The sequence below is a fragment of the Aquarana catesbeiana genome, linkage group LG01 (assembly GCF_042186555.1).
Source record: "Aquarana catesbeiana isolate 2022-GZ linkage group LG01, ASM4218655v1, whole genome shotgun sequence".
NCBI lineage: Eukaryota > Metazoa > Chordata > Amphibia > Anura > Ranidae > Aquarana > Aquarana catesbeiana.
The window spans coordinates 602,231,410-602,258,953 of record NC_133324.1 but is presented as its reverse complement, the minus strand read 5'-3'; the positions used below and the strand labels follow the sequence as shown (position 1 = coordinate 602,258,953).

General features: G+C 42.4%; 1 protein-coding gene across 1 annotated transcript in view; it reads right to left on the bottom strand.

Annotated features, from left to right (window-relative positions):
- TMPRSS9 (transmembrane serine protease 9) overlaps positions 1–27,544 on the bottom strand; it is a 210,944-nt gene that overhangs the window by 57,304 nt on the left and 126,096 nt on the right. The window contains exons 7-10 of the mRNA XM_073598864.1: positions 16,764–16,805; positions 10,268–10,381; positions 8,136–8,307; positions 1,144–1,418 (exon numbers count right to left, since the gene is read on the bottom strand). Coding sequence (XP_073454965.1) covers positions 1,144–1,418; positions 8,136–8,307; positions 10,268–10,381; positions 16,764–16,805 — 603 coding nt within the window. The remainder of the gene's footprint in view (positions 1–1,143; positions 1,419–8,135; positions 8,308–10,267; positions 10,382–16,763; positions 16,806–27,544) is intronic.

Genomic DNA, 27,544 nt, shown 5'->3' with positions numbered 1-27,544 from the left:
ATCATACCCTCCACACTTCTGTCCCACACATACTGCTTGCCATCATACCCTCCACACTTCTGTCCCACACATACTGCTTATCATCATACCATCCACACTTCTGTCCTGCACATACTGCTTGCCATCATACCCTCCACACTTCTGTCCTGCACATACTGCTTATCATCATACCATCCACACTTCTGTCCTGCACATACTGCTTGCCATCATACCATCCACACTTCTGTCCTGCACATACTGCTTGCCATAATACCCTCCACACTTCTGTCCTGCACATACTGCTTGCCATCATACCCTCCACACTTCTGTCCTGCACATATTGCTTGTCATCATACCCTCCACATTTCTGTCCTGCACATACTGCTTGCCATCATACCCTCCACACTTCTGTCCTGCACATACTGCTTGCCATCATACCCTCCACACTTCTGTCCCGCACATACTGCTTGCCATCATACCCCCCACAATTCTGTCCTGCACATACTGCTTATCATCATACCATCCACACTTCTGTCCTGCACATACTGCTTGCCATCATACCCTCCACAATTCTGTCCTGCACATACTGCTTATCATCATACCATCCACACTTCTGTCCTGCACATACTGCTTGCCATCATACCCTCCACAATTCTGTACTGCACATACTGCTTATCATCATACCATCCACACTTCTGTCCTGCACATACTGCTTGCCATCATACCCTCCACACTTCTGTCCTGCACATACTGCTTGCCATCATACCCTCCACACTTCTGTCCTGCACATATTGCTTGCCATCATACCCTCCACACTTCTGTCCTGCACATACTGCTTGCCATCATACCCTCCACACTTCTGTCCTGCATATACTGCTTGCCATCATACCCTCCACACTTCTGTCCTGCACATACTGCTTGCCATCATACCTTCCACACTTCTGTCCTGCACATACTGCTTGCCATCATACCCTCCACATTTCTGTCCTGCCTATACTTGTTATTGACCTTAGAACTATCTGATTGTTCTAGGGTCAAAAACCAGTATGTGCAGGACCATGATGACCTGGTTATTGACCTTAGAACTATCTTAACTGAAGAAACACTGTGACAGGAGTATGGCTAGCTGTACCAATGTCTGTTAAAAAAAAAAACATATCTTACAGTTGTCTTCTTTGAGGTATCCCCAGCCAGTGATGACACACTTCTTGCCCATAGGGAAAACGTGAGTGGCAGCAGGGAGACAGATTGGTTGAGTGTATTTGTTGAATCGTAGTTCAGAATCCAGTTCTAGAACAGCCACATCATAGTCTGCCGTATCTGGGTCATAAGATGGGTGCTTAAAAATATTTTTAATGTAGGCCTTCACTGTGCTGCCATCCAAGCCGTTTAAAGATGTAGATCCTATGTGAGCCACCCAAACAGCTGGATCCTGAAAACTGCAAAGTACTTGTAAATAGAGGATATGACAAAATGTAAAAGAGAAGGAATGTGAAACCATGATGGTGGTACAATAGCAATTTTTATAAAACCACAATTTAAACACACTTTAAAGGTATTACATACACAAGCTCTGCTTCCTTCTTTGCGGTACTACACAGTAGTTCTGCTTCCACACCTTTTATCATTTTGCATGTTTGTGGGTCTGCTCTCCACAGTTGTAAAAGGAAAAATGAATATCTTTTGAACCCCCCAGGGCTGGTTCTATAATGTGCAAGAATGCAAAGCATATGTGCACAATATGGCACACAGGGTTCTCCTCCAGAGATACAACATCCGCGCTTCCCTCCTCGCTCTGTTGCTACTGCTGACATCTTCTCCCACTTTTCTTCTGGGTCTGGAGTCTGCAGATGTCTTAATCGGTCAGCCAGGGATGGCTTACAATTCATGCATGCACATGGGAATTGCTTCAACCTGGCATCTAGCGCATGTCAGAATTATACACTGAGCTGGATGTGTGACTCATTGTACAACTAGAAGTATATATATTAATAGGTAGGGCGGAAAATCTAATGGCAGATCAGACATAAAGATCCTCTTTTGCCATAAAACCTACCATCTAGCAATTTTGCTAAAACAGACTTTAGTTCTTCTTTAAGTAGTTCATTTATTTATTTTGGGTACTTGTTTACATATATATTTTACATTCACATCAGTCCCTGAACCCCAAGGAACATACAATCTAAAATCTCTAACTCAGATTCATACATACACATATTAGGTCAAATTAACCAACCCACATGTCTTTGGAGTGTGGGAGAAAACCCACACAGGTACAGGGAGAACATGCAAACTCCAGGTAGGTAAACCAGTGGATGGGATTCAAACCACTTAGTGCTAACCACTAATCAAATTCAAACCACTGGTGCTAACCACTTAGGCAATGTACTGCTAGGCAAACTTACTATAGTAGTTACACAAATCTCCAAAACTCTGCACTTAATACAATACCAAAAATAAGCAGATAAAAATGTAAAAGTCCCATCAAAACAATTTTATGGTTATGGTTGGAATGTGCTAACTTTTATACTTATAATTTTTTATAATTTTAAACTAGAAAACTACCTTAAACCCCAAAACTATTTTACATTTTCTGAAAGCAGAGGCCCTGTAGAATAAAATTTTGGCAATTGAATTTTTATGTATAATATACTTTAATTTTTTAACACTTTTTTCATTTAACGTTATTGTTATTACAAGGGGGATAACAAACCACCTATGTAATAGGATGGGCAGATGACAGTTTCTCTTTAGGGAGACATCAGGGGTGCATTCTTCGCAGGGGAGATTGGGGAAGGAAAGCTGCTGTAAAAGTGCATTAATTAGCAGCTCTACAACTGCCCAGAACATTTTCACTGAACATTTTCACTGAAAAGCCGGTAGCTGGCTGAAAAGAGAAGTACTAAGCTGCAGCTGTGAGCTTGTTTTAACCTCTGGACGACCAGGCCAATTATATGGCCTATGCACATCAAGTGAATAAAAAGGGTACAAAATACACAAGGCATTTGCTGTGGATTCAGCAGGTAAGGGGGGGGGGGGGGGGGCAGGGGGGCCGGGTTTAGCAACTAGATCAGGGGTAGGCAACCTTTTGAGCAAAGTGTGCCGAAAAATTTTTTCAAAGAAATTGAGCGTGCAAATTTTTAAACAAAAAAATGTCAACTTCACACTCTCAATCACGAAACGCATTATAAAGTAAATTCTGTAAACTACTTTAGTAGTGAGAAACATTCTGCACTCACACGCCTCAGATCAGCCCAATTCATGCACATTCTGCACTCACACCTCAGATCACTGTCCCCCCTGCAAATCTGTTTCACCACTGTACCCCCCCCGATCATCTGCCCCACCACTGCAACCTCCTGCACACCTGCCCCACCACTGTAAACCCCTGCACATCTGCCCCACCACTGTAACCCCTTGCACATCTGCCCCACAACTATACATCTGCCCCACCACTGTACTACCCTGCACATCTGCCCCACAACTGTACATCTGCCCCACCACTGTACTACCCTGCACATGTGCCCCACCACTGTACATCTGCCCCACCACTGTACCACTCTGCTCATCTGCCCCACCAATGTACCCACTTTCTCATATGCCCCACCACTGTAACCCCCTGCACATCTGTCCCACCACTGTAACCCCCCTGCACATCTGCCCCGCCACTGCACTACCCTACACATCTGCCCCACCTCTGTATCCCCCTGCTCATCTGTCCTAACACTGAACTTATCTGCTCATCTGCCCCACCACTGTATCCCCCTTCTCATCTTCTCCACGACTGTACCTCCTGCACATCTGTCCCACCTCTGTTCCCCCTGCTCTTCTGCCCCACCACTGTAACCCCCTGCTCATGTGTCCCACTGTTGTACCTCCTTTCTCCTCTGCACCCCTCTGCACATCTGCCCCACCTCTGTACCCCCTGCTCCCCTGCCCTACCGCTGTAACCCTCTGCTCGTCTGTCCCACCAATGTACCTCCTTTCTCCTCTGCCCCAACACTAAACCCCCCCTGCTCATCTTTCCCACCACTGTAGCCCCCTGCTCATCTGTCCCACCACTGTAACCCCCTTCTCATCCCTCCCACCACTGTACATCCTGCACATATGCCCCACCACTGTAACCCCCTGCTCATCTGTCCCACCACTGTAACCCCCTGCTCATCTGTCCCACCACTGTAACCCCCTGCTTTTCTGTCCCACCACTGAACCCCCCTTCTCATCCCTCCCACCACTGTACATCCTGCACATATGCCCCACCACTGTATCCCCTTGCTCTTCTGTCCCACCACTGTAACCCCCCTGCTCATCTGCCCCATCAATGTACCCCTTTTGTCATCTGCCCCACCACTGTACCTCCCTGCACATCTGTTTCACCGCCATATCCCCATGCTCTTCTGTCTCACTGAATCTGAATCACCTTCTCATCTGTCCTAACACTGAACCCATCTACCCCACCACTGTGACCAGCTTTCTCATCTGCCCCACCAATGTACCTCCTGCACATCTGTCTCACCTCTGTACCCCCCTGCTCTCCTGCCCCACCACTGTTCCCCCTGCTCTCCTGCCCCACCACTGTTCCCCCTGCTCTCCTGCCCCACCACTGTAACCCCCTGCTCATCTGGCCCAACACTGAACTCCCCTGCTCATCTAGCCCATCACTGAACCTCCATGCTTATGTGGCCCATCACTGTACCCCCCTGCTCTTCTGTCCCACTGCTGAACCCCCTTCTCATCTCTTCCACCACAGTACCTCCCTGCAAATCTGCCCCACCACTGTACCCTCCTGCTCTTCTGTCCCACCTCTGAACCTTCCTGCTCTTTTACCCCACCGCTGTACCCTGCTGCTCATTTGCTCAACCGCTGTACCCTCTTCTCATCTATGATATGCAGAGTGGTGAAAGGAAGCAGAGATGAGACACATCTACCTGTCCTGGCACACTCATCCTGCTGATCCACCTCTCGCATCCAGCCCACGTGCTTGTATGTGATGTATGTGATGTCACATACAAGCATCTTAAATGGATGTCCAATGATGAGCTCAGGTCAGGGGCATTTTCTGGAAGCAGCGGGCCTGTGTGCAGGATCATAAGTTGGGACCCCGCAGCTGATAAAAAGTTGTTGGGTGTGATTTTCATTGCGCTGAATACTGGCTGTGACTTAAAGGGACACAGAGTGCCGGGGTTCAGTAGTAAGTCACGCAAAGGTTCAGGAATAATTTCAACAAAGTTCCAAGAAGCTCAACAGTAATTCCACAAACTGTCATCTGATTGTGGTTTTCTCAAACACAGTGAAATCTCTTCTTTCTGAGATTGGTAGTGGCAATCAAGCAAGTCATCTTCTTCCCAGATGGTGGGAGGGGCTAGCAGGACTGTGATTGGCTTCAGCAGTGGCCAGGACAGTCCCCCCCCCCCCAGCAGAACTGCACCCAATCTCTTCCCCGTCACAAAAGCTGACGATTGCAGCTACAGCAAAGTTAGAGAGAACCAAACAATGTTTCCCATCTTTTACAATGTGTGGGGGCACAGTGCCCCCCCCCCCCCAGTGCATATGCAATGTGGGTAACTCTGAAATTGGAATGCATTAGTGTCTCACTGACACTTCCCTGCACTGCTTTGCTGATGGGGAGGGAGGCGAGTGCCGGCAAAAGAGGCTTCACGTGCCTCTTTGCCCTGAACTAGAGTAACAGTCCAGCCAAAGCAGTTGTTTTTTCTTTGAGATTTTGAGATTTTTTCTGCCTTGTTTTTTTTTTTTATTGAAAATTGAATAAAGAACCTATTTCAAATTGTTATTGCTGTCCATTGTGAAAGATTGCCCTCACTTGTTTCAGCGATGATAGTAGTTGACACAGAAAATGAAAGTGAATCTACCAAATGGGGCCCTAGACAGCAACAAAAAGGCTTAAAGTGGTTGTAAACCACATATAATCAGTGAAGTGACTAGCCTCAGGAGATACGCAGAGATGAAACAAATCCTCCTCTGAGCTGTCAGAGAAAAGGGGGCAGAGATCTGAAATCACACACTGCAGAGCTCAGTAAGGAGAGCTCTGAGAGCTGATTGGAGGGACAGGATACCCCCCTTAACACAGCGCACAGGAACAAAGCTGAGACTGTCAATAAGCTGGAGATGCCACCCCTGACACCATTTTTTTCTTGGTGTCAGGAAAACTTGTCAGAAGTGATTCATTTTAATAGCAGATTAATAAAGCAGTAGAGAAAAATTACATTTAGAGCTCTTGATTGAGACAAGTGCACACTATAGATGAATATGCTTTGTTCATATTTCATGTCTGAGGTTTACAACCACTTTAGGTAAAGTGAGCAGGGCAAGAACCTATTTTAAAATATAGACCAAGTAGTAACCCTATATTTCCATCACATGCAGTTTTCAGCCTAATGATAGGAAATAGTACCATATGTCAAATACTCTGTATACTGTATGCTTTTAATACATGCAACTGCTCATGAAATACCCCATGTTCTGGAAGATATTTAAAGCAGAAAATGTTAAAACACACACAAAATGCATTAAGCCCAACACCAGCCCAAGGGACTTTTGTCATTTTCATTTGCTTTCTGTGACCCAGGGGGAAGAATTTTTAACCTTGTAAAACCAAGCAGGGCTGGGCCAACAAATATGCAGACGAGACAGTCACCTAGGACACAGCTTGATCCATATGGAGAATAGTATACAGGTGTAAGAACTAAGTGGCTAAACACCTGTAGGAGAGGCTTAGTACTGAAACAGCCCATACATTGATCTAGTTTTTTTTCATTCCACCAGCAGGTGGAATGAAAAAAAAAAAAAGATCAAATTCCCCTAGCCATACATTTGATGTGGATGGGGGAATTGCTCCCATTGAGCTATTGTATTCTGAGTTTGAAGTAGGCTGGTAGGGAGGGCAGGCACACTACTGCATTGGAATTGAAATTCTGATGCTGTTAAAATTGCAAATCTAGAACTACAAATATAGAGGGGGGAGGGGGGGGGGGTGGCACCCTCAACGTTGAGAACTAAAGGTCTTTGTACCGGGACTGATCCCATCACAAAAATGATCAGAGATCATGTAAATAGAAGGCTCTGAACAATGAAAAGACAGAGGTTCTAACCCTTCTAAAGGCAGGCCATAGATGGTGCAAATTTCTTTCCTGCAATCATGGGTTGCTGGAAAGAAATTAGCATGATTCCCCCATCAACACAGATAGTGTTGACAGGGGAATCCCTCCTGCCCAGCAATTGTCTACTCCCGGTGGGGGAAAAGACAGTGATTATTGCTAGTGGCTATAGCAGCCGCTATAATCGTAAGCAAATCCGGCAGGCTGGTTGTACCCAAGTTGATTGATCGATCAACTTGGTACATTCAGCCTGCCCATTAATGGTTTGAATCTCGGGCTGAGCTTCGAACTGTGTATGGCCGGCCTAAAACAAGGTGTTTTGTTGCTGTTGCTTTCCTTTGGAAAGCCTTTTACTTCTTGCTTGTAGTTACGCCGATCTCTGGGACAGGAATTGATAGGTTATCTCCCCAACAGGGAACACAGACAAAACATTTTACGTATTTCCCACCACTTATTGTCCCAGGTGGCACCAGTCACCAGGACAGGAAATAGGTTTGGGAGCTCTCTAGTCAGGGTCATAATAGAACATTGACAGAAGTTCTAATTCTTCCAATTTCTATCCAAAGTTGAATGTAAAATGTTTGTGCTGAACTTGGGCTTAAAAAAAAATTAAAACAAAATGCACATAAGTATGCATTTTTAAGTGATGAGCAATATCACTGGGGGTTTGTAGGAAGGTAATATACATTTTGAAAAATAATATATGCAACTTAAAATAGATGTAGTGATTTTTAATTAATACATAACTGAACTAAAAGCTGTTTTTTTGTGTCTTTTTTCATTTCCAATATGATGCTAGTTTTAAAAAAATGTAAACATTGTCATACAGTTTGGATAAAGCTATAAAACCATCATCCAATGCCACTTAAGAGAGCATAAGTTCAAATAAAATATACTATTTGGGCTAATTTTGGGGGCATGATATATAATTCTTCAGCAATACGACCACCTTTTACTTACTCCAATATCATACTTTATTATTTAGCAGGCTTAAGGAGACCCTTTCCATTATGTAAGATTTGAAAACTGAGCTGTACTTACTCATTGAAGCAGTGAGCAGCAGATACCAGCCACTTGCCACTTATAATGGTTGCTCCACAGAAGTGTTCATTGTTCTCCCTTAAACTGACCTGCCATGGGAATTCTCCCTTTGCAGCGTCTGACCCTCCTACTATTCTGTTTGATTTCTGGATTGCAGGGCGTGAACCACAATCTTAACATTAAAAAAAAAAAAAAGAAGAAAGAATTTAAAAACAAAATCATCATATGCCATAAACGATATCAGCTGCATTCAGTAGAACTTCACAAACTGGAACTGGAGACTTGTAAGAATTTAATAGTATTCATTCTATAATGTGATGTATTTGGAAATTATTTATTCAACATGATTCCCTTAGTTCAACTCCCCAAAAAAGTTACCAGGGAAATAACAGAGTTCTCTCTCTCTCTAAAAAATAGTCTATGCAGTCAAAGGGCCCCAGTAAATATTAAACTGTGTAGCTTTGTAAAAAGTTTATTCATTTTATTGTCATACCTGTAGGCCATTTGGGCCTCTGTGTACGTCTTTAGGCTTCTCTATGTACGGTATCTAGCCCAAAAATGCCTGCCTTGTCTCTGGGACTCAGCTTAAAACAGCATAAAGCACTGTTCTGTCAGCAGAATGGACCTTTCTGTCCCGCTCCTGATACAAAACCAGATCAGGCTCAGTACTGCTCAGCCTTTCACAGAAAGCATTGTATTTCATCAATTCTTCTGATTGGCTGAGGTGGAAGAGCGGACAGATGATGCCATGATGTCCACCTCAACCAGTCAGAGGAAGAATTGTATTCATTGATGAAATGCAAACCTTTTTATGAATGGCTGAGACGCCCTCATCCCACCTCCATTTTGTTCTGGTAGCGGGACAGGAAGTCCCCATCCCACTGTCGGAACACAGTGCTGATGCTACCTACACTGGAGAGTCCAAAATCTGGTACAGCTGTGCGTAGTAGCCAATCAGCTTCTAACTTCAACGTGTTCAATTAAGCTTTGATAATAAAACCTGGTACAGTAAAACCTTGGATTCCGAGCATAAATCGTTCCAGAAACATGCTTGTAATCCAAAGCACTTGTATATCAAAGCAAATTTCCCCATAAGAAATAATGGAAACTCAAATGATTCCTTCTACAACCATTTATTCATAAGTACTTCAGTTTATAGTCCATATAAAAATATTATAGCAATGTGACCAGGTTGTGTAACCATAAAATGTCCATGCACAAATGGAAGCTTCCACAAGGGGATTAGAAGCAAAATTCAGCAGGAGCTACAAAGTATAGCAATATGTTTACACTTAATGAAGGTAAAACATTTAGCAACTCACATGGTTGATGATTAAAAGAGGCACATCTAAGTATGCAGGCATCCGGGGTAAAGCTGTTCACATAGACCATCCCCTGCATCGCCGGCTCTCACCGCTGTCAGTCTGCAAACGTGACTGGGAAAACTTCCCTGCAGTAGAGCGATCTGAAAGCGAGGCTTGAACTTATCATGGAGCGCATCGTGAAAGGGATGATGTCTATGGCGGTGCAGAAGAAGGTCTATGTGGACAGCTATACCCCGGATGCCTGCATACTTAGATGTGCCTCTTTTAATCAACCATGTGAGTTGCTAAATGTTGTACCTTCATTAAATGTAGCTGTATTGCGCCACTTAGAGGCACCTCTCTTCTCTTTTATACTCAGTTGTGACATAACGCTACTTGCATATCAAGGCATCACTTGTATATTAAGTCAAAATTTATTTAAAAATTTTGCTTGTCTTGCAAAACGCTCTCAAACCAAGGTTTTACTGTAGTTGATTGGTTAGTATGCAGAGCTGCTCCAGATTTTGTATTCTCATGTCTTAGTAAATCAACCCAATCTGTAGAGCGCTCCCAGTGGGCACATTTCTTTGTAAATGGAATTCTTTGGACCAGCTTGATCCAAACAAACTATTTAAAGAAACAAGAAACATGTTAGGGTTTAAGGTAATGTTGCTGGCAGTTTGATCTGGATTGTAGCATTTGTATAATATCTTCATATTCCAAAAAAAACTGTATCCCATATAGAATAAATAAATATAGTTCTACAACCTGCTGAATATTAACCAACTGTACTGCTAAAGTCAGCAAGATTATTGTCAAGAGACTCACTGCAGTTCTTCTCATCTGATCCATCTTTGCAGTCACGCATACTGTCACATTCCGGGTTTTGCTTGACAATACATTGGCTATTCTTGCAGGAATACACTTGAGGTGGACAACTTCCTGTGGAAATCAAAGGTTTGTAACAGGAAAGTGAATATGTTATTTAAAAAAAGTATACTTAAAGTATAAGTAAAGGCAAATGTTTTTTGCTTTTGCTTTTGTTTTTTTTGGATAGAGTTGAGAGGGATTGCAATACCTGTCAGTTTTTATTGCTGTCTGTGCCCCCCCGTTATGGAGATTTACTCTCTCTATTTGTTCTGTTTACCATTATCACTAAAAGTAAAAAAAAATCCTACATTTTGAGTTTTCACCAGTACAGGAATAGAGGGGAAATCTTCCAAACAGGACTCTAGTTCTGGTGACCTTGGTGACAACCAGGCAGGCCTGTGCTGGCCATCGGGACTACCGGGAGATTCCCGGTGGGCCGATTGGCAGCGGGCCACTACACCAATGACTCTCTCTCTCTGACTGTCAGACAGTGACTGTGTCACTGTCTCTCTCCGTCCGAGCGTCGCCGGGCGCCGGGCGGCTCCGCTCCTGCACTCGGCGGGCGGGCCGGCCGCCGGCGTCACAAAAGAACAGGCATTGACACTCCCCCAGGCACTCCCCCTAACAGCTAACAATATAGCCATTTGGGCGGCCTCTTTGTCCCGGCGCCGTGACGTCACTCACGGACGGAGGGCGGAGGCGGCCCGGGGACATAGGAGGAGGCGGAGCCAGGGCGTAGCAAAGCAAGCCTGGCTGCAAGTCTGCAACCTAGAGGAGCCGAAGCCGAGGAGGAGAATTCGGAATCGGATCAGAACCACCAGCAAGTACAGTGACAGTCAGAGAGACCAAGGCTATAGTGTCACTGTCATCATTCAAGTAAGCAGCAGTGCAGCACTATAGTAATAACTTTTCTAATAATAATAGTAATTAGTAAGTAACTGAATATGCAGCATGGGGGGGGGAGGGGTAAATCTGTACTGTATAAATGTACTGCCACTGGTCATGGTTAAATTATTCATCAGTTACCATGGCCAGTGGCATTAAATTAATAATTGACCAGTGGCATTAAATTAATATTAATGCCACAGGCATTAATATTAATTTAATGCCACTGGTCAATTATTAATTTAATGCCACTGGCCATGGTAACTGATGAATAATTTAACCATGACCAGTGGCAGCACATTTACAGTACAGATTTACCCCTCCCCCCCTCCCCCCGCCATGCTGCATATTCAGTTACTTAAAGTAACTGAATATGCAGCATGGCGGGGGGAGGGGGGAGGGGTAAATCTGTATTGTAAATGTACTGCCATTGGTCATGGTTAAATTATAAAGTAACTGAATATGCAGCATGGCGGGGGGAGGGGGGGAGGGGTTAATCTGTACTGTAAATGTACTGCCACTGGTCATGGTTAAATTATTCATCCATCAGTTACCATGGCCAGTGGCATTAAATTAATAATTGACCAGTGGCATTAAATTAATATTAATGCTACAGTGGCATTAATATTAATTTAATGCCACTGGTCAATTATTAATTTAATGCCGCTGACCACGGTAACTGATGAATAATTTAATGTCACTGGTCAATTAGTAATTTAATGTCACTGGTCATGGTAATTGATGAATAATTTAATGTCACTGGTCACGGTAATTGATGAATAATTTAATGCCACTGGTCACGATAACTGATTAGTAATTTAATGTCACTGGTCATGGTAATTGATGGATAATTTAATGTCACTGGTCACGGTAATTGATGAATAATTTAATGCCACTGGTCACGATAACTGATTAGTAATTTAATGTCACTGGTCATGGTAATTGATGGATAATTTAATGTCACTGGTCACAGTAATTGATGAATAATTTAATGCCACTGGTCACGATAACTGATTAGTAATTTAATGTCACTGGTCATGGTAATTGATGAATAATTTAATGTCACTGGTCACGGTAATTGATGAATAATTTAATGCCACTGGTCACGATAACTGATTAGTAATTTAATGTCACTGGTCATGGTAATTGATGAATAATTTAATGCCACTGGTCACGGTAACTGCGGTAACTGATTAGTAATGTTATGTCACTGGTGATGGTAACTGATTAATAATTTAATATCACTAGTCATGGAAATTGATTAATAATTTAATGTCACTGGTCACAGTAACTGATTAATAATTTAATGTCACTGGTCACGGTAAATGATTAATTTAATGCCACTGGTCTGTTTATACATACAGTGGAATGTTTTTACTTATTTTTTTGCGCAATTGCGTATAGTTTATATACTGTTTTTGTGTGTGTTTGCAAAATTAAAGTGGGCTGGTCTGGATGAAGTCCAGGGCCAAATTTTTGTCCCAGTCCAGCCCTGCAACCAGGGATTCCCTCACTTTGGAGGGATTTCCTATCACTTTCTCTTGTGGCTTGTGAGACCAGATGGGTGGGCCAAATGAGGACACAGATAGCAAAATAAAACCAACAGGGGTTTTAACCATTCCATGGTTTCCATTATTTAATACTAAAGATAAAGAATTAAAGCACCACTAAACCTAAAAGCAAACATTTATTATATTGCAGCTTACCAATTCTTAGATGTGATGGCTGCATTAATTTTCTTTTTTTAGGCTTTCTTTCTTCTATTTACATCTGGTGATCCAGCACGTACGTCAATGTTTTTCAAGAAAAACGCTCCCTTGCAGTTACAGAGATGAGAGAGACCATTTAACACTGCCGGGGGTGCTTAAATTAATCAGCTTTTATTTATTTATAGAAATCTTTATCCCAAAAGGAAAAAAACTGTTTGCTGTAACTGATTATAATGTATTAGCTGGAGTTCAATTTCAATTTGATAGTGTATCTAAATCTCTAACCAGAATTAAGGTTACTGGACTTGCAGGATTATTTTTCCCCACAAAAGATGGCAGCAGCGGATATGCTTATTGTTGGGATTGAATTTAGACTGCAGAATGCTGGGAAATGTAGTTTGGGCAGAGAGCCGAGCCTTTACCACTGCTGGGAAAAGACCTACTGTACTCATGTGTATCTGGGAGCAGGGGGAGCGGACAAGAGGGGAGTAGAAAAACAAAAGCCCGGGAAGTGCTGGCGGAAGTTGGAGATTGCCGCCATTGTAGGATTATAATTATTTACATCATAGACATATCTATTTCACGCCCGCCAACTTCTTCAACTTAGCTGGCAGAAGAGTAACGCTAAGGACTGTATTCAAGTTAATTGATCCTGGGGACAGATCTGCAGTTGATCATGCCTCATTTACCACAAGCCTAGGTTTAGACCCTCATTGTGAGAGCTCCCTAGTGACTTAGCCCATACTTAGATTTGTTATCCACTTGTGTCACTTGCCTCAGCTTATATGATAAGGAGAGCCATAGTTTATGCGTTTGGAGTTACAGTATAACAGTATATGCTGGGATTTAAAATCACTTCAAGAAATTTTGTGTACCTGGTTGTTTTCCATTGCTATGCTTTATGTTGGTTGACTTTTACTGGCCAATACATTCTGATATCCTTCATAAAGTTGTGAGTTTAATTTTTGTGTGCCCATTAAAGTGCATAAAAAAGATATAGTGGTGATGTCAGTGAGTTTGATGCCTCAAATAAGGTGGAAAAGAGGACCCGATTCAACAACCAGCTGCTCCTGCGTGGTGGTGGTGGTGGTGGTGGGGGGGGTTAGCGCTACACATCTAACACTCCCCCCACATTGACAATGTTGCTGTCCAAATCTGCCTCCCTGCGTTCAATTATTCAGAGTGGGGGCACTCTAATAGAGGAGGTGTGTTACTGGCCAGATCACCAGGGAAAAACAGAGGTTAAAAAGACCGAAAAAGAAAACTAATGAAGTCACTACAGTACATCTAATGATTGGTAAGCTACAATATATTACGTTTTTGGTTTTGGGTTTAATACCTCCTTAAATTTTCAGGTTTGATTATTGCTGGACCAAAACATCATGTGTGTTATAAATGCCGTTGCCATATGCATCAGGGTAACAAAAGTTGACTTTTCCGCAATTTATTTGTGCCAGAACTTAATGTGACAAAAACATCTGTGCAAGCGATCTTATGGCAAAGACATATTCTGGGGAATTCAATAAAGCATTAACACCTTACTGGTGGTAGTTCTTTAAAACTATCTGTACATAAGCAGGCAGGCATTTACACCATTTTTAGTAATATTACAAACAGTGCAACAAATTTAGGCAGCTTTAACTTAGGAAACTGCAGTAATTAAAGCATCGATGCTTACTTTTACTTCAAATAACTAGTTTGGGTCAGGCTTGTCCAAACAAACAATTTCTTTTACTAATTGGTGAGGCCAATGCCAACGCTGTATAAGCTGTATGTAGCATCAACAACAGCTGTATGTGCCAACAGTATACAGCACTGTGATCCAGCAGCAGTGAGGGGACAAAACTGTGCTGGGATGAGCGCTGCTCTGCCTTTTACAGGAAGCCTTGTACTTTATCAACGAAAGCAAGGCTTCCTCTGATTGGCTGAAATTGAGAGGTGGCATCATGATCTCTACCTCAACCGTTCAGAGCAAGCCTTGTATTCATTTAGAAAAAAAAAAGACAAGGCTTTCTGTGAACAGACTTGATTTGGTTGTGAGTCCCCAAACCACTGCCGGAACATAGCACTATATATTGTATGTAGCTCTTGTTACATACAGCTTATGCAGCGCTGACTGCAGCCCCATCAATTAGCAAAAGGAAATAGTTTGGGCCTGCTTGGCCGAAACAAACTACTTAAAGTAAAAGTAAGTGAAAATACGTAGGCTTTAAGACCAGCTCTGAGCTTTCTGCAAGGGTCTCTATCCCATGCCCCTTTTAGCTGTCTGCTGAAAGATTCCCCGGCCGAAAGCTCAATATAAACAAAATGTCTGGAGATACCATTGATGTAATCACCCAGATAAGCCAATACAGAACTGTAGTGTCTGTGTGATGGGCACAGCAAGAAATATTTGAAGAGCCCACTGGCTCAGGTTAGGCTGCTCACAATAGGCAAGGCTACCCTACTGTGGGTACTCCAGCAGGTTACAAGATGTGCATATATGGAAGAAGCGTCAGACCAAAAGATAAGAATTCAAATTCATTTACTGATGTTGTGTTAAAAGACAGCAAAAGTGTTTTGGGGGTCAAAAGAACACCCCCCGCTTCATCAGGGCTACAATAAAACATAATATAATGTAAAAATAATTGTGACTGATAAAATTATGACCCTAACAATCATAAAACATCAAGGATAACATACATATACATGTGATGTGTGTGCAAATACCTACATCCAAAAATACCCGCATATTCAATTGTGCAATGGCATCTACTAAGCATGTAGAATCTGATATTATTAATTTTGAAAATGAACTCATTGCACCTTATAACTTAATATCTGGTATTTCCTCATCTCTTCATCTTAATTTCATTGCATGTATGCAGGTTTGTGACTATGCGGGTACATTTGGATGCACATAACTGTACACACGTGTATATGTATGTTATACACAATAGGCTCATGATTTTATCAGTCACAATTATTTTTACATTATATTAAGTTTTATTAAAGCCCTGAAGAGGGGGAGTTCTTTTGACTCCTGAAATGCGTTGGCTGTCTTCTAACATACTACCAATAAATTAATTTGGACTCTTATCTTTTGGTCTGGCGCTCCTCACATATATGCGTATCTTTTCCTGGGCACAGTTGCCATGGAGGGAGCACAGTGAGGAAGGAGTTTCAATACCTGTGTGTTTCTGACAGTACATGAATTAAGCACAAACATCAACAATTACAATGCAGAGGCTCAACAGAATTCTAAAGGGTGCCTATGACACCTTTTATGAATTCCCCCCATTGAAGACACCCTTTATGAATTCCCCCCATTGATGACACCTTTTATGAATTCCGCCCAGTGATGACACCATTTATGAATACCCCCCCCCCATTGAGTTACAGATCTTACACAAGCATATAACCAGTGAAGAAGGGACTGCTGAAAACCCCATAGTTCATTGTGGCCTGCGACCAGTTCCCAGATCACTTAAGTGGCCTTCGCTCTTCAAAGGGTTGATCATCCCTGGTTTACATCACTTTGCACATCCATCTTCTGTTCAGTTCAGTACAGATCCGTTCAGTTTGGAGCCACTAGACATAGGCTTTGAGTCTAGATCTGTCTATACACAAAAACAGATGGATGACAAATGGACAAACGGATCACCTGTGGGAAAGGGCCCTCATAGTTTTTAAAAAAGATTCCCACAGCTGTATTCCATTTTTCTAATTGAATTAAAAAAAAAAGTGAAAATCCTTGGAGAAAAGTGTGTGTAAACCTTTATTAATAGGCTTCTATGTGTGTAGTGAAACAAACAGATGTATAGGTGGAAGGAAATTTTATCATGTTGCCATCTAGGAATAACAAAAATGCAGCAGCTTACCTGACTTCAGTCCTATAGAGTAGAATGATAATCCTGTATTATCTGCAGGAATTAAAAAAAAACATAAAAACAAGGTCAGTGCAGGGATTCTCAAATAGATTAGTGTATTTGTGATCAATGACTTTAGCAGACAAGATGCAATGCACAAACCTTTGTGGGCTACAATAAAGCTTTCTGCAAGCTTCCAGGGACTTAAAGTAGTTGTAAAGGCTGAAGGATTTTAACCTTTATGCATCGTATGCAGTAAGGTAAAATATATTCAGTATGCAGCCCCACCAGCCCCCCTAATACTTACCAGAGCCTGATCTCGATCCAGTGATGTGCATGAGAGCAGCTGCTGTCCTGGCTTTCTGCTTCCTCATTGGCTCAGAGACAATGGCTCCCACTTCTGTCAATCACAGTCAGTGAGGAGGGATCAGGGGCGGGGCTGGGTCCTGCGTTGTGTGTCTAATGGATCAGTGCCTCTTGCTATGGGGGCACTAGGTGGGGCTGAGTGGCCGGGGACCTGAGAAGAGAAGAATCGGGGCTGCTCTGTGCAAAACTATTGCACAGAGCAGGTAAGTATGACATGTTTGTTATTTTCATTTGAGCCTTTACAATCACTTTAAATTTAGAGAGCAGTTATTAGCAGTCCTGATGGCAGCAGTCTAGTAAAAAAGTTAAGTAGCTAAGCGTGACTTTGCCTTATTATTAATATTGTCATTATAAAACAGGATTTATTTAGCACCATCAGTTTGTACAGTACTTTACAAAATAAAGGGAGATAGTACAGTTACAATACAATTCAATACAAGAGGGTTAGGGGGGCCCTGCTCCCTGCATCTAAACAGAAGGGGCTAGTGATACAAAGGGTATTAAAGCGGTAGTAAGTCTAATTCCTTACTGATAGGCTGTACAACCAACCTTTTAGTTTCCCCGCCTAATCTGTGTATTCTAGTGGCGGGGAAGTTTCCCAGCTGTCAGAGTACAATTACTCAGCAGGGGGGAGGATTCCCTCATCTACCTCAAGTGTGTGGATGGAGGAATTGAGACATTTTTTTCAATCCACTCGTTGAATGGAAAAAAAAGGACTCATCTATGGGCGGCTTTACACAGTTATGTCTCCGTAGGGAGATTTCTCCTCTATTTGTGTTCTGGTGACAGCTCAAAATGTTGAAATCCTCATTACTTTCAGTCAATGCTTAAATGGAGATGGTGGACCTCCCCAGCAGGCACACAGATAGCAAAAATAAAAATCTGACAGGGGTTCAAACCCTTCCCTATCTGAAATAAAAGAAAATTGTACCCAATAAAAACACGTACGAGTGGCACATTAGCTAGTTTCTGTGCATTTTAGAAAGTTGTTGACAACACCATTGCTGTTCCACCTGACCAGATCATACTGTATGTAATTTTAATTTCTTATAATGAAAACGATTTTGAGCAATTCACAGCAGCACATCACATTGCAAACACTGAATGGTTTGATGTGCTGTGTTGCTAAAAAAGTGAGTCATGTACGTTTTTTTCCTCAGGCATTTGCTGCCTTAACACAATGCACATTATTGTTTGCCATATTGTGCATTAAAGTGTCCTTAAACCCATATCATTAAAGAAAAACTCCATTTCTCCACACACTTTCTACATAGCTCGTTTGGACCAAGCTGTCTCTCACTAACCAGTGAGGCCGCTAGATGTGACGTGTGGTATAAACTGTATGTAACTGCGGCTACTTGCAGCATACCACACTGTGTTCTGGATGCGAGCTGAGACTTCCTGCCTCATACCCGGAGCACAGAAGAGTCTACCGCAGCGGAGCTCAGCAGCTCAGAGCAAGCAATGTATTCTATCAATGAATACAAAGCTTCCTCTGATTGGCTGTGTCAGAGAGGCAAGCTGATGATGTCACAACCTCTGACTCAGCCAATCAGAGGAAGCTTTGTATTCATTGATAGAATACATTGCTTACTCTGAGCAGCTGAACGCTGCTACAGTAGACTCTTCTGTGTTCTGGTTAATAGACAGGAAGTGTCCGCTCGCACCCGGAACACGGTGCCGTTACATACAGTTTATACTGCACATCCAGCAGCCTCACAGGTTAGTTAGTGAGGAAAAGATGAGGAAAGATGGAGTTTCTCTTTAAAAACTGTCATTACATGCTGTATTACATGCTGTTCACACCCACTGAGTCAGTAGGATTTGTCTTCTGTATTCTGCAAAAAATCTGGTTGATCTTGCTGTTCACTGTCCCTCCCTCCTTGTCTGTGTCCCTGCTGCAGCCTGAGATTGTGTAGACCAACCGTTGCCACACCTAATGAGCATGCTCAAGTTTCGGTTCCCTCCTAAGCTGTTCATTTCCTTTTTTTATTATTTGTGCAGCCCATTTGACCATAAAGTGACATATGTAGGTGTATACACAGTGGTAAAAGGCACACACCCCACCCTCTTCCTTCATGTTCTTGTATTGCTAAACACTATATGGGCAGGATATAAAATGATGATTGATGGAGGCTTCACCTCCCTGTTAGTCCCGGCACATACATACCATAGACACAGGCTGGAGGGGTGTGACACAGTCTGTGATTGGCAGAACCTCCTCCAGATATCTTTACAGTGTGAACAAAGTGAAAGCTATTGTCAGTCAAATGAAACTCCACCTACAACAGGGTATTGCCAAAAATAATAAACATTTGCTTTAAAATATAGATTTGTAATAATCTTTAAAACACTATGTTGCTATTAATTATTTTAATTCTCTATTCTGAAAGCCCTTTTTTTTAATGCCATGACCGGCACAGAAACAATCAGAGCTGTGCAGACACAGATATAGTCAAGATGTCCTGCATACATCTGTACTAGAAAACCTCCCTCAGTACTTTCCTGGAAGACAGAAAAGACTTTGGAAACGTCATGTGATCTCTGAACAGCAATAATTAAATAAGGTACTCAGATGATTTTTGTATAAAATTAAATACAGTGGCATGATATTTATACATACATATAGAAGGGATAATGGCAATTAAATCTTGTATATTCAGAATCACTTTAATACTTGTGCAGTGGAACACTTAAGTGTGGACGGGCATCTGGTTACAAATAGACCATACATACAGCGGTAAAATAAATATTGAACACGTCACCATTTTTCTAGGTAAATATAGTTCTAAAGGTGCTATTGACATGAAATTTTCACCACATGTGGGTAACAACCCATGCAGTCCATACATAAAAAGAAACCAAAACAAATAAGTTCAGAAATTAAGTTATGTGTAATAAAATGAAATGACACAGGGAAAAAGTATTGAGCACGTGAAGGAAGGGAGGTGTAAATAGGCATAGAAAGCCAAGACACCAGCTGAAATCTATCAGTAATTAGAAAGCAATCATGCCCCTTGTTAGTGCAAATTAATATCAGATTGTTCAGTCTTAACTGATGGCCTATAAAAAGGTGTCTCCTTACCAAGGTGTCACGCAAGAAACATCTCATGATGGGTAAAAGCAAATAGCTCTCTCAAGACCTTTGCAACCTTGTTGTTGCAAAACATACTGATGGCATTGGTTACAAAAGGATTCCTAAACTCCTGAATTTTCCAGTGAGCACTGTTGGGGCCATAACCCGGAAGTAGCAAGAACAAAATTTCCCCATATACCAGCTACGACCAGGTGCTCCTCAAAAGATTTCTGACAGAGGAGTGAAAAGAATTATCAGAACAGTTGTCCAAGAGCCAAGGACCTATTGTGGAGAGCTTCCAAAAGATCTGGAATTAGCAGGTGCAATTGTTTCAAAGAAAACAATAAGTAATGCACTCAACCACCATGGCCTGTATGCACACTCACCACGCAAAACTCCATTGCTGAAGATAAAGCATGTTGAAGCTTGTTTACTTGTTGTTTGAAAGTTTGATGAACAACATTTAGACAAGCCTGTGAAATACTTGGAGAATATAGTCTGGTCAGATGAGACCAAAATTGAACTCTTTGGATGCCATAATACCCACCATGTTTAGAGATAAAATCGCACTACACATCACCCCAAAAACTCTATATCAACAGTGAAGTTTGGAGGTGGGAACATCATGGTGTGGGACTGTTTTTCAGGAAAGGAAGGATGAATGGAAAAATGTACCAAGACATTCTTGATAAAATCTGCTGTCATCTACCAGGATGATGAAGATGAAACGAGGGTGGACATTTCAGCAAGACAATGATCCCAAACACAAAGCCAAGGAAACTCTCAATTGGTTTCAAAGAAAGAAAATAAAGCTGCTAGAATGGCCCAGCCAATCACCTGACTTGAATACAATAGAAAATCTTTGGAAACAGAGCCTTCAATATTTGAAGACTGTGTGGAAGAATGGGCTAAAATCACACTGAGCAATGTATGTGACTAGTTTCTCCATACAGGAGGAGTCTTGAAGCTGTCATTACCAGTGAAGGATTTTGTACGAAGTACTGTATTAAATAAATTTCATTTTAGCGTTTTCAATACTTTTTCCCTGTGTCATTCTATTTTATTACACAACTTATATTCTGAACGGATGTGTTTAGTTTCTCTGTATGTGTGGATTGCATGGGTTGTTACCGACATGTGGTGAAAATGTAATGTCAATAGCACTTTTAGAAAAGTAGTTGCCTAGAAAAATGGTGACGTGTTCAATATTAATTTTTTTCAGCTGTATACTGTATAGATTTTTCTGTTCACCATGGATGCCTGGAGCACGAATAGATGAATCTTCCACCATGACTATTGTACTATATTTTAACAGCCAGCCCCACCAGCTATCAAAATACTAGAACCATGCCTGCATCTTATTGGATACATGCACTGTTTGGCAGACAATTTTCCACCTGGCTCCTTTGATTTTTCATTTGAGCGATGTTAGGCTAGGGGTTACTGGTTCATCAGGAACTGGACGAAATCTGATCAGTGTATGGCCAGATTAAAATTAAACTACATCAAAAGGGTAAAGCAGTAAAATGTCTGCTCAAACGTGAGAGCATTAAACTATCTGTCTTGCACAGCTTCCCATTTGCATCCAGAATTCTCTCTACTATGGCTGCTCATTGAACCTTCTATCATAGAAGTTTTCCTTGCTGCAGTTAGTTATACTCTAGTCCTTCACATCCTAAATAAGCAATAGTCTACACTTCCAAGGTCATGAATGAGGTGAAACTGTATTTGAATAGTTCTCCTGGCCAGTGCTTTATTAAGGCAAGATATATTTATGTCAATGTTCAGACCTTTAGACATTATAAACATGGACGTCTACTGTTCTTAGAAAGAGAGTTATTGTTCTCTTTTAAAATTCCACATGCAGGCCGCTCCTTAATCATCTCTCTGTAATTTTTTCCCCCCTGCCATTTTTAATAAATTTTCATTTACTTCAATCGTTCTTGGCATTTGATTAAAGAAAATGCCCTCCATGGCCATTGCTCGGATTACAGTGCAGTGTTGGCAAATGTTCAATGCCTTTGCTATTCCTGTTCCCCCTACTCTTATTCTCTACATTTTAACCCTATTATTACAACTGTTTTGTAAAACATGGTAGGTATAACACAAAGTATACAACATAATTAAGTTCTTTTCTGTCATTCTAGCTATGAAAAGGCTTTTGAGGACAGAAACACCAGTATGAAAATGTAGACATAGTAATGGAGATCGTATGGTGAACATGTAAATGGGCTTGCCTTTAGACTCGGTTCACACTGAAGCATGGAGCGTCTCACAGTAGGGGTCCGGTGTGTCCCTGTTCACCATTTCAGGTCCGATTTCAGCCCGAATTTTTGGCTGAATTCGGACCTGAAACAGACCAGAAGACGCACAGGACTCCTGTGCAATTCGCACAGTAGCCGCTCCATAGAGAGCCGGTCACAATCTCCTGACATGAATTGGATGCAGAGAAAATTGCATCCAATTTGCAATACTGTGAACCCAGCCTTAAAAGAAGTTAGTTCTGGTTTAGAAGACCAGTACTGCCTCAGTACTGCCTCACAATGTTCCCTCCATGAAGGCCACCTGAAGCAGCCACCTCAGTTGACCTTGTGGAAGGAAGGGCACTAAGCACAGAGTCTTAGCTCATCCTAATCTCCTACATATCAGTTAAGATGAGCATGGGAGGACTTCCCTTACTCTGCTGGGTGCCCATTTATCTGAAGTTTGGTGAGTATATAATAGGGAGGGAGGGATGGGAAATTTATATATATACAGTATCTCACAAAAGTGAGTACACCCCTCACATTTTTGTAAACATTTTATTATATCTTTTAATGTGACAACACTGAAAAAATGACACTTTGCTACAATGTAAAGTAGTGAGTGTACAGTTTGTATAACAGTGTAAATTTGCTGTCCCCTCAAAATAACTCAACACACAGCCATTAATGTCTAAACCGCTGGCAACAAAAGTGAGTACACCCCTAAGTGAAAATGTCCAAATTGGGGCCAAAGTGTCAATATTTTGTGTGGCCACCATTATTTTCCAGCACTGCCTGAACCCCCTTGGGCATGGAGTTCACCAGAGCGGTGCAATGTATGCTACATACTCCTGATCTCTGCACTATGTACTCCGTTATTACTTTTGATCCTTCCCTACACCCTCCTGACCCCCTGTGTGTTACACTCTCCTGACCCCTACACTTTGTATTACAAAATCTTGACCCTTGTGCTCTGCGTTTTATCTACTCCTGACCCCTATGCTGTGTATCTTACACACTTCTGATCCCTGCACTACACTACTCTGCATAAGTTTGAGGCAGGTGTAAAAATTGCTGTAAATTAAGAATGGTTTCAGAAATAGAAGTGTTAATAGTTTGTTTTATCAATAAACAAAATGGAAAGTAAATAAACAGAAGAGAAATACAAATCAAATCACTATTTGGTGTGACCACCCTTTGCCTTCAAAACAGCATCGATTCTTCTAGGTATACTTGCACACAGATTTTACAGGAACTCGGCAGGTAGGTTGTTCCAAACATCTTGGAGAACTAACCACAGATCTTCTGCGGATGTAGGCTGCCTGAAATCCTTCTGTCTCTTTATGTAACCCCAGCTGGACTTGATGATGTTGCGATCAGGGCTCTCTGAGGGCCAAATCATAACTTTCAGGACTCCAGTGTCGGCTGGTGGGTTCTTCTTTTGGAGGGATGGCAAACAAACAACACCCCCCCGCCTTGTGGTGTCCTCTTCTGGAGTGCGGGCAGCGGCGGCTCCGGTGACCGCTCCTCAAGCTTCCTCTGCTGTGTGTCTCTTCTTCCGCCAAAGCGTTAGGCATCCAATAGGATCGCCTGACACTTTGGCCAATCGGGAAACAGGTTTTATGACCTGCCTCCTGTTTAGTGGGGAGGAACTTTAGTGTGAAAATAGTGAAAATTAATTCGCTATCATCACACAACTGAGTGGGCTCAGAGCGCAATGCGAGACTTTTAAAGCCTATTAGAGCCTCTGGCTCTAATCAGGTGCTTAAAAAAAACACCCACCCTACATTGAAATCCATGGTCTGGTGCCCTGATATGTAGATCAGGGGGCCGGATGCATGGGTAGGGGAGGCCGCGCCCGTGCGCCCTCTATGGACAGGCCGTCACTGCAGGACTCCTTGTTCTTCTTTACGCTGAAGATAGTTCTTAATGGCTTTGGCTGTATATTTGGGGTCGTTGTGATGCTGCAGAAAAAATTTGGGGCCAGTCATTTGCCTCCCTGATGGTATGGCATGATGGCCTGTATTTCTCAGCTTTAAAGTAGTTGTAAACCTCAGTCAAAATTTTTGAACTAACCACATACATCTGTAGTGTTTATTTAACTCTCTCCAAAGCTCTAAGTGTTGTTTCTCTCTGGTGCTTTGTTCCCCTGCTATCAGCATGAGTCATTTTTGAGAAGTTTTCCGGACATATGAGATACATTTTTATCGAAAGGGGGGGAGCTTAGAACGGAGCTTGTCTACTCACACAGTTTTTCTGCTGTATGAAGGGGGGGGGGGTGTTCCTTTCCTCCAATAAGCTCCCACACAGTTTAACTGCAGTCTCTCCACCCTCTTCTGTGTGCTGCTGATAGATGAAGAAAGATTTTTAACACGATCTGCACTTCTGAAAGGGCGTAGAGAGGGGAAGACTGCAGATAAACTAATAAAACCTATGTAGGAGGATTTGTTTCATTTCTGTCTATCACCTGAGGCTGTTCACTTCACTGGGTATATGTGAGGGTTTACAACCAGTTTAAGGACACCATTGATCCTGACCAAATCTCCATGCAGCCACATACTTGCAAAGGAACCTCCACCATGCTTCACTGTTGCCTGCAGACACTCATTATTCTACGGCTCTCCAGCCCTTCATGAACAAACTGCCTCCTGCTACAGCCAAATATTTCAAATTTTGACTCATCAGTCCAGAGCAACTGCTGCCATTTTTCTGAACCCCAGTTCCTATCCTTTTGTGTATAGTTTGAGTCATTTAGCCTTGTGTCCACGTCGGAGGTATGGCTTTTTGGTCGCAATTCTTCCATGAAGACCACTTCTGGCCAGACTTTTTTCACAGTACTGTATATACGTTATCTACTGCAGACCCCTGCACTTGATGCACTAAGCTCTCCTGACTCCTGCACTCCTTTAGACACTCCTTCCCCTGTACTTTTGCATTACATACAGTATCTCACAAAAGTGAGTACACCCCTCACATTTTTGTAAATATTTTACTATATCCTTTCATGTGACAACACTGAAGAAATGACACTTTGCTACACTGTAAAGTAGCGAGTGTACAGCTTGTATAACAGTGTAAATTATACAAGTAAATTTTGACCTCTCAAAATAACTCAACACACAGTGTCACAATTTTGTATGGCCACCATTATTTTCCAGCATTGCCTTAACCCTCCTGGGCATGGAGTTCACCACAGCTTCAAAGGTTGCCACTGGAGTGCTCTTCCACTCCTTATGATGACATCACGGAGCTGGTGGATGTTAGAGACCTTGCGCTCTTCCACCTTCCGTTTGAGGATGCCCCACAGATGCTCGATAGGGTTTAGGTCTGGAGACATGCTTGGCCAGTCCATCACCTTTACTGTCAGCTTCTTTAGCAAGGCTGTTGTCGTCTTAGAGATGTGTTTGGGGTCGTTACCATGTTGGAATACTGCCCTGCGGCCCAGTCTCCGAAGGGAGGGGATCATGCTCTGCTTCAGTATGTCACAGTACATGTTGGTATTCATGGTTCCCTCAATGAACTGTAACTCGCAAGTGCCAGCAGCACTCATGCAGCCCCAGACCATGACACTGCCACCACCATGGTTGACTGTAGGCCAGACACACTTGTCTTGGTACTCCTCACCTGGTTGCCGCCACACACACACTTGACACTATCTGAACCAAATAAGTTTATCTTGGTCTCATCAGTGCACAGGACATGGTTCCAGTAATCTATGTCTTTAGTCTGCTTGTCTTCAGCAAACTGTTTGCGGGCTTTCATGTGTATCATCTTTAGAAGAGGCTTCCTTCTGGGACAACAGCCATGCAGCCGAATTTGATGCAGTGTGCAGCGTATGGTGTGAGCACCGACAGGCTGACCCCCCCACCCCTTCAACCTCTGCAGCAATGTTGGCAGCACTCATATGTATATTTCCCAAAGACAACCTCTGGATATGACGCTGAGTATGTGCACTCAACTTCTTTAGTCGACCATGGTGAGGCCTGTTCTGAGTGGAACCTGTCCTGTTAAAGCGCTGTATGGTCTTTGCCACCGTGCTGCAGCTCAGTTTCAGGGTCTTGGCAATCTTCTTATAGCCTAAGCCATCTTTATGTAGAGCAACAATTCTTTTTTTCGGCTACTCAGAGAGTTATTTGCCATGAGGTGCCATGCTGAACCTCCAGTGAGTAGTATGAGAGAGTGGGAGTGATAACACCAAATGTAACACACCTGCTCCCCATTCTCACCTGAGATCTTGCAACACTAACGAGTCACATGGCGCCGGGGAGGAAAAATGGCTAATTAGGCCAAATTTGGACTTGTTCACTTAGGGGTGTACTCACTTTTGTTGCCAGCGGTTTAGACATTAATGGCTGTGTGTTGAGTTATTTTGAGGGGACAGCACATTTGCACTGTCATACAAGTTGTACACTCACTACTTTAAATTGTAGTATAGTGTCATTTCTTCAGTGTTGTCACATGAAAAGATATAATAAAATATTTACAAAAATGTGAGGGTGTACTCACTTTTGTGAGATACTGTACTCCTGAATGCTGCACTCTGTGTGTTGTGTTCTCCCTGCACCATATGTGTTACACACTTCTGAATCCTACACTCCTTTACTCCTGCACTTTGTGTATTACATACTACTGCCCCCTTGTGCACTGTCTGTTACATACTCCCAACGCCTGCATTCTGTACATTGCAAACATCTGACCCCTTGCACTTTGTGCCTTTCACACTGTTGAGAGCTGGACTTTGAGCATTACATACGTATTACACCAGAACTCTGTATGTTATACATTACTTACTCCTGACCTATACACTGTTTATGCCATTTTAAAGTTCTTCTTTTATTAAAGCTTAGCTGAAGTGCTAGCTCCCAATCTCTCTAGTGTGTGAGAAAGCATTTGTAAAGAAAGAGTTTCTATTTTTAAAAATGATCATTAGTGATCCATTGTGCTGAAATTTATGTGTGTCTGTGTTTGGGGGTACAAGAACTTGTTGCATATGTGTGCCATGTATACAGTGAGCAGTTTATGGTTTATTTACCTATGTCACGTTTAGCAACCCCTGTTGATGCAATTTGGCCACACTCACTATTTTCTCCCCTCAGGGTACCCAGGGG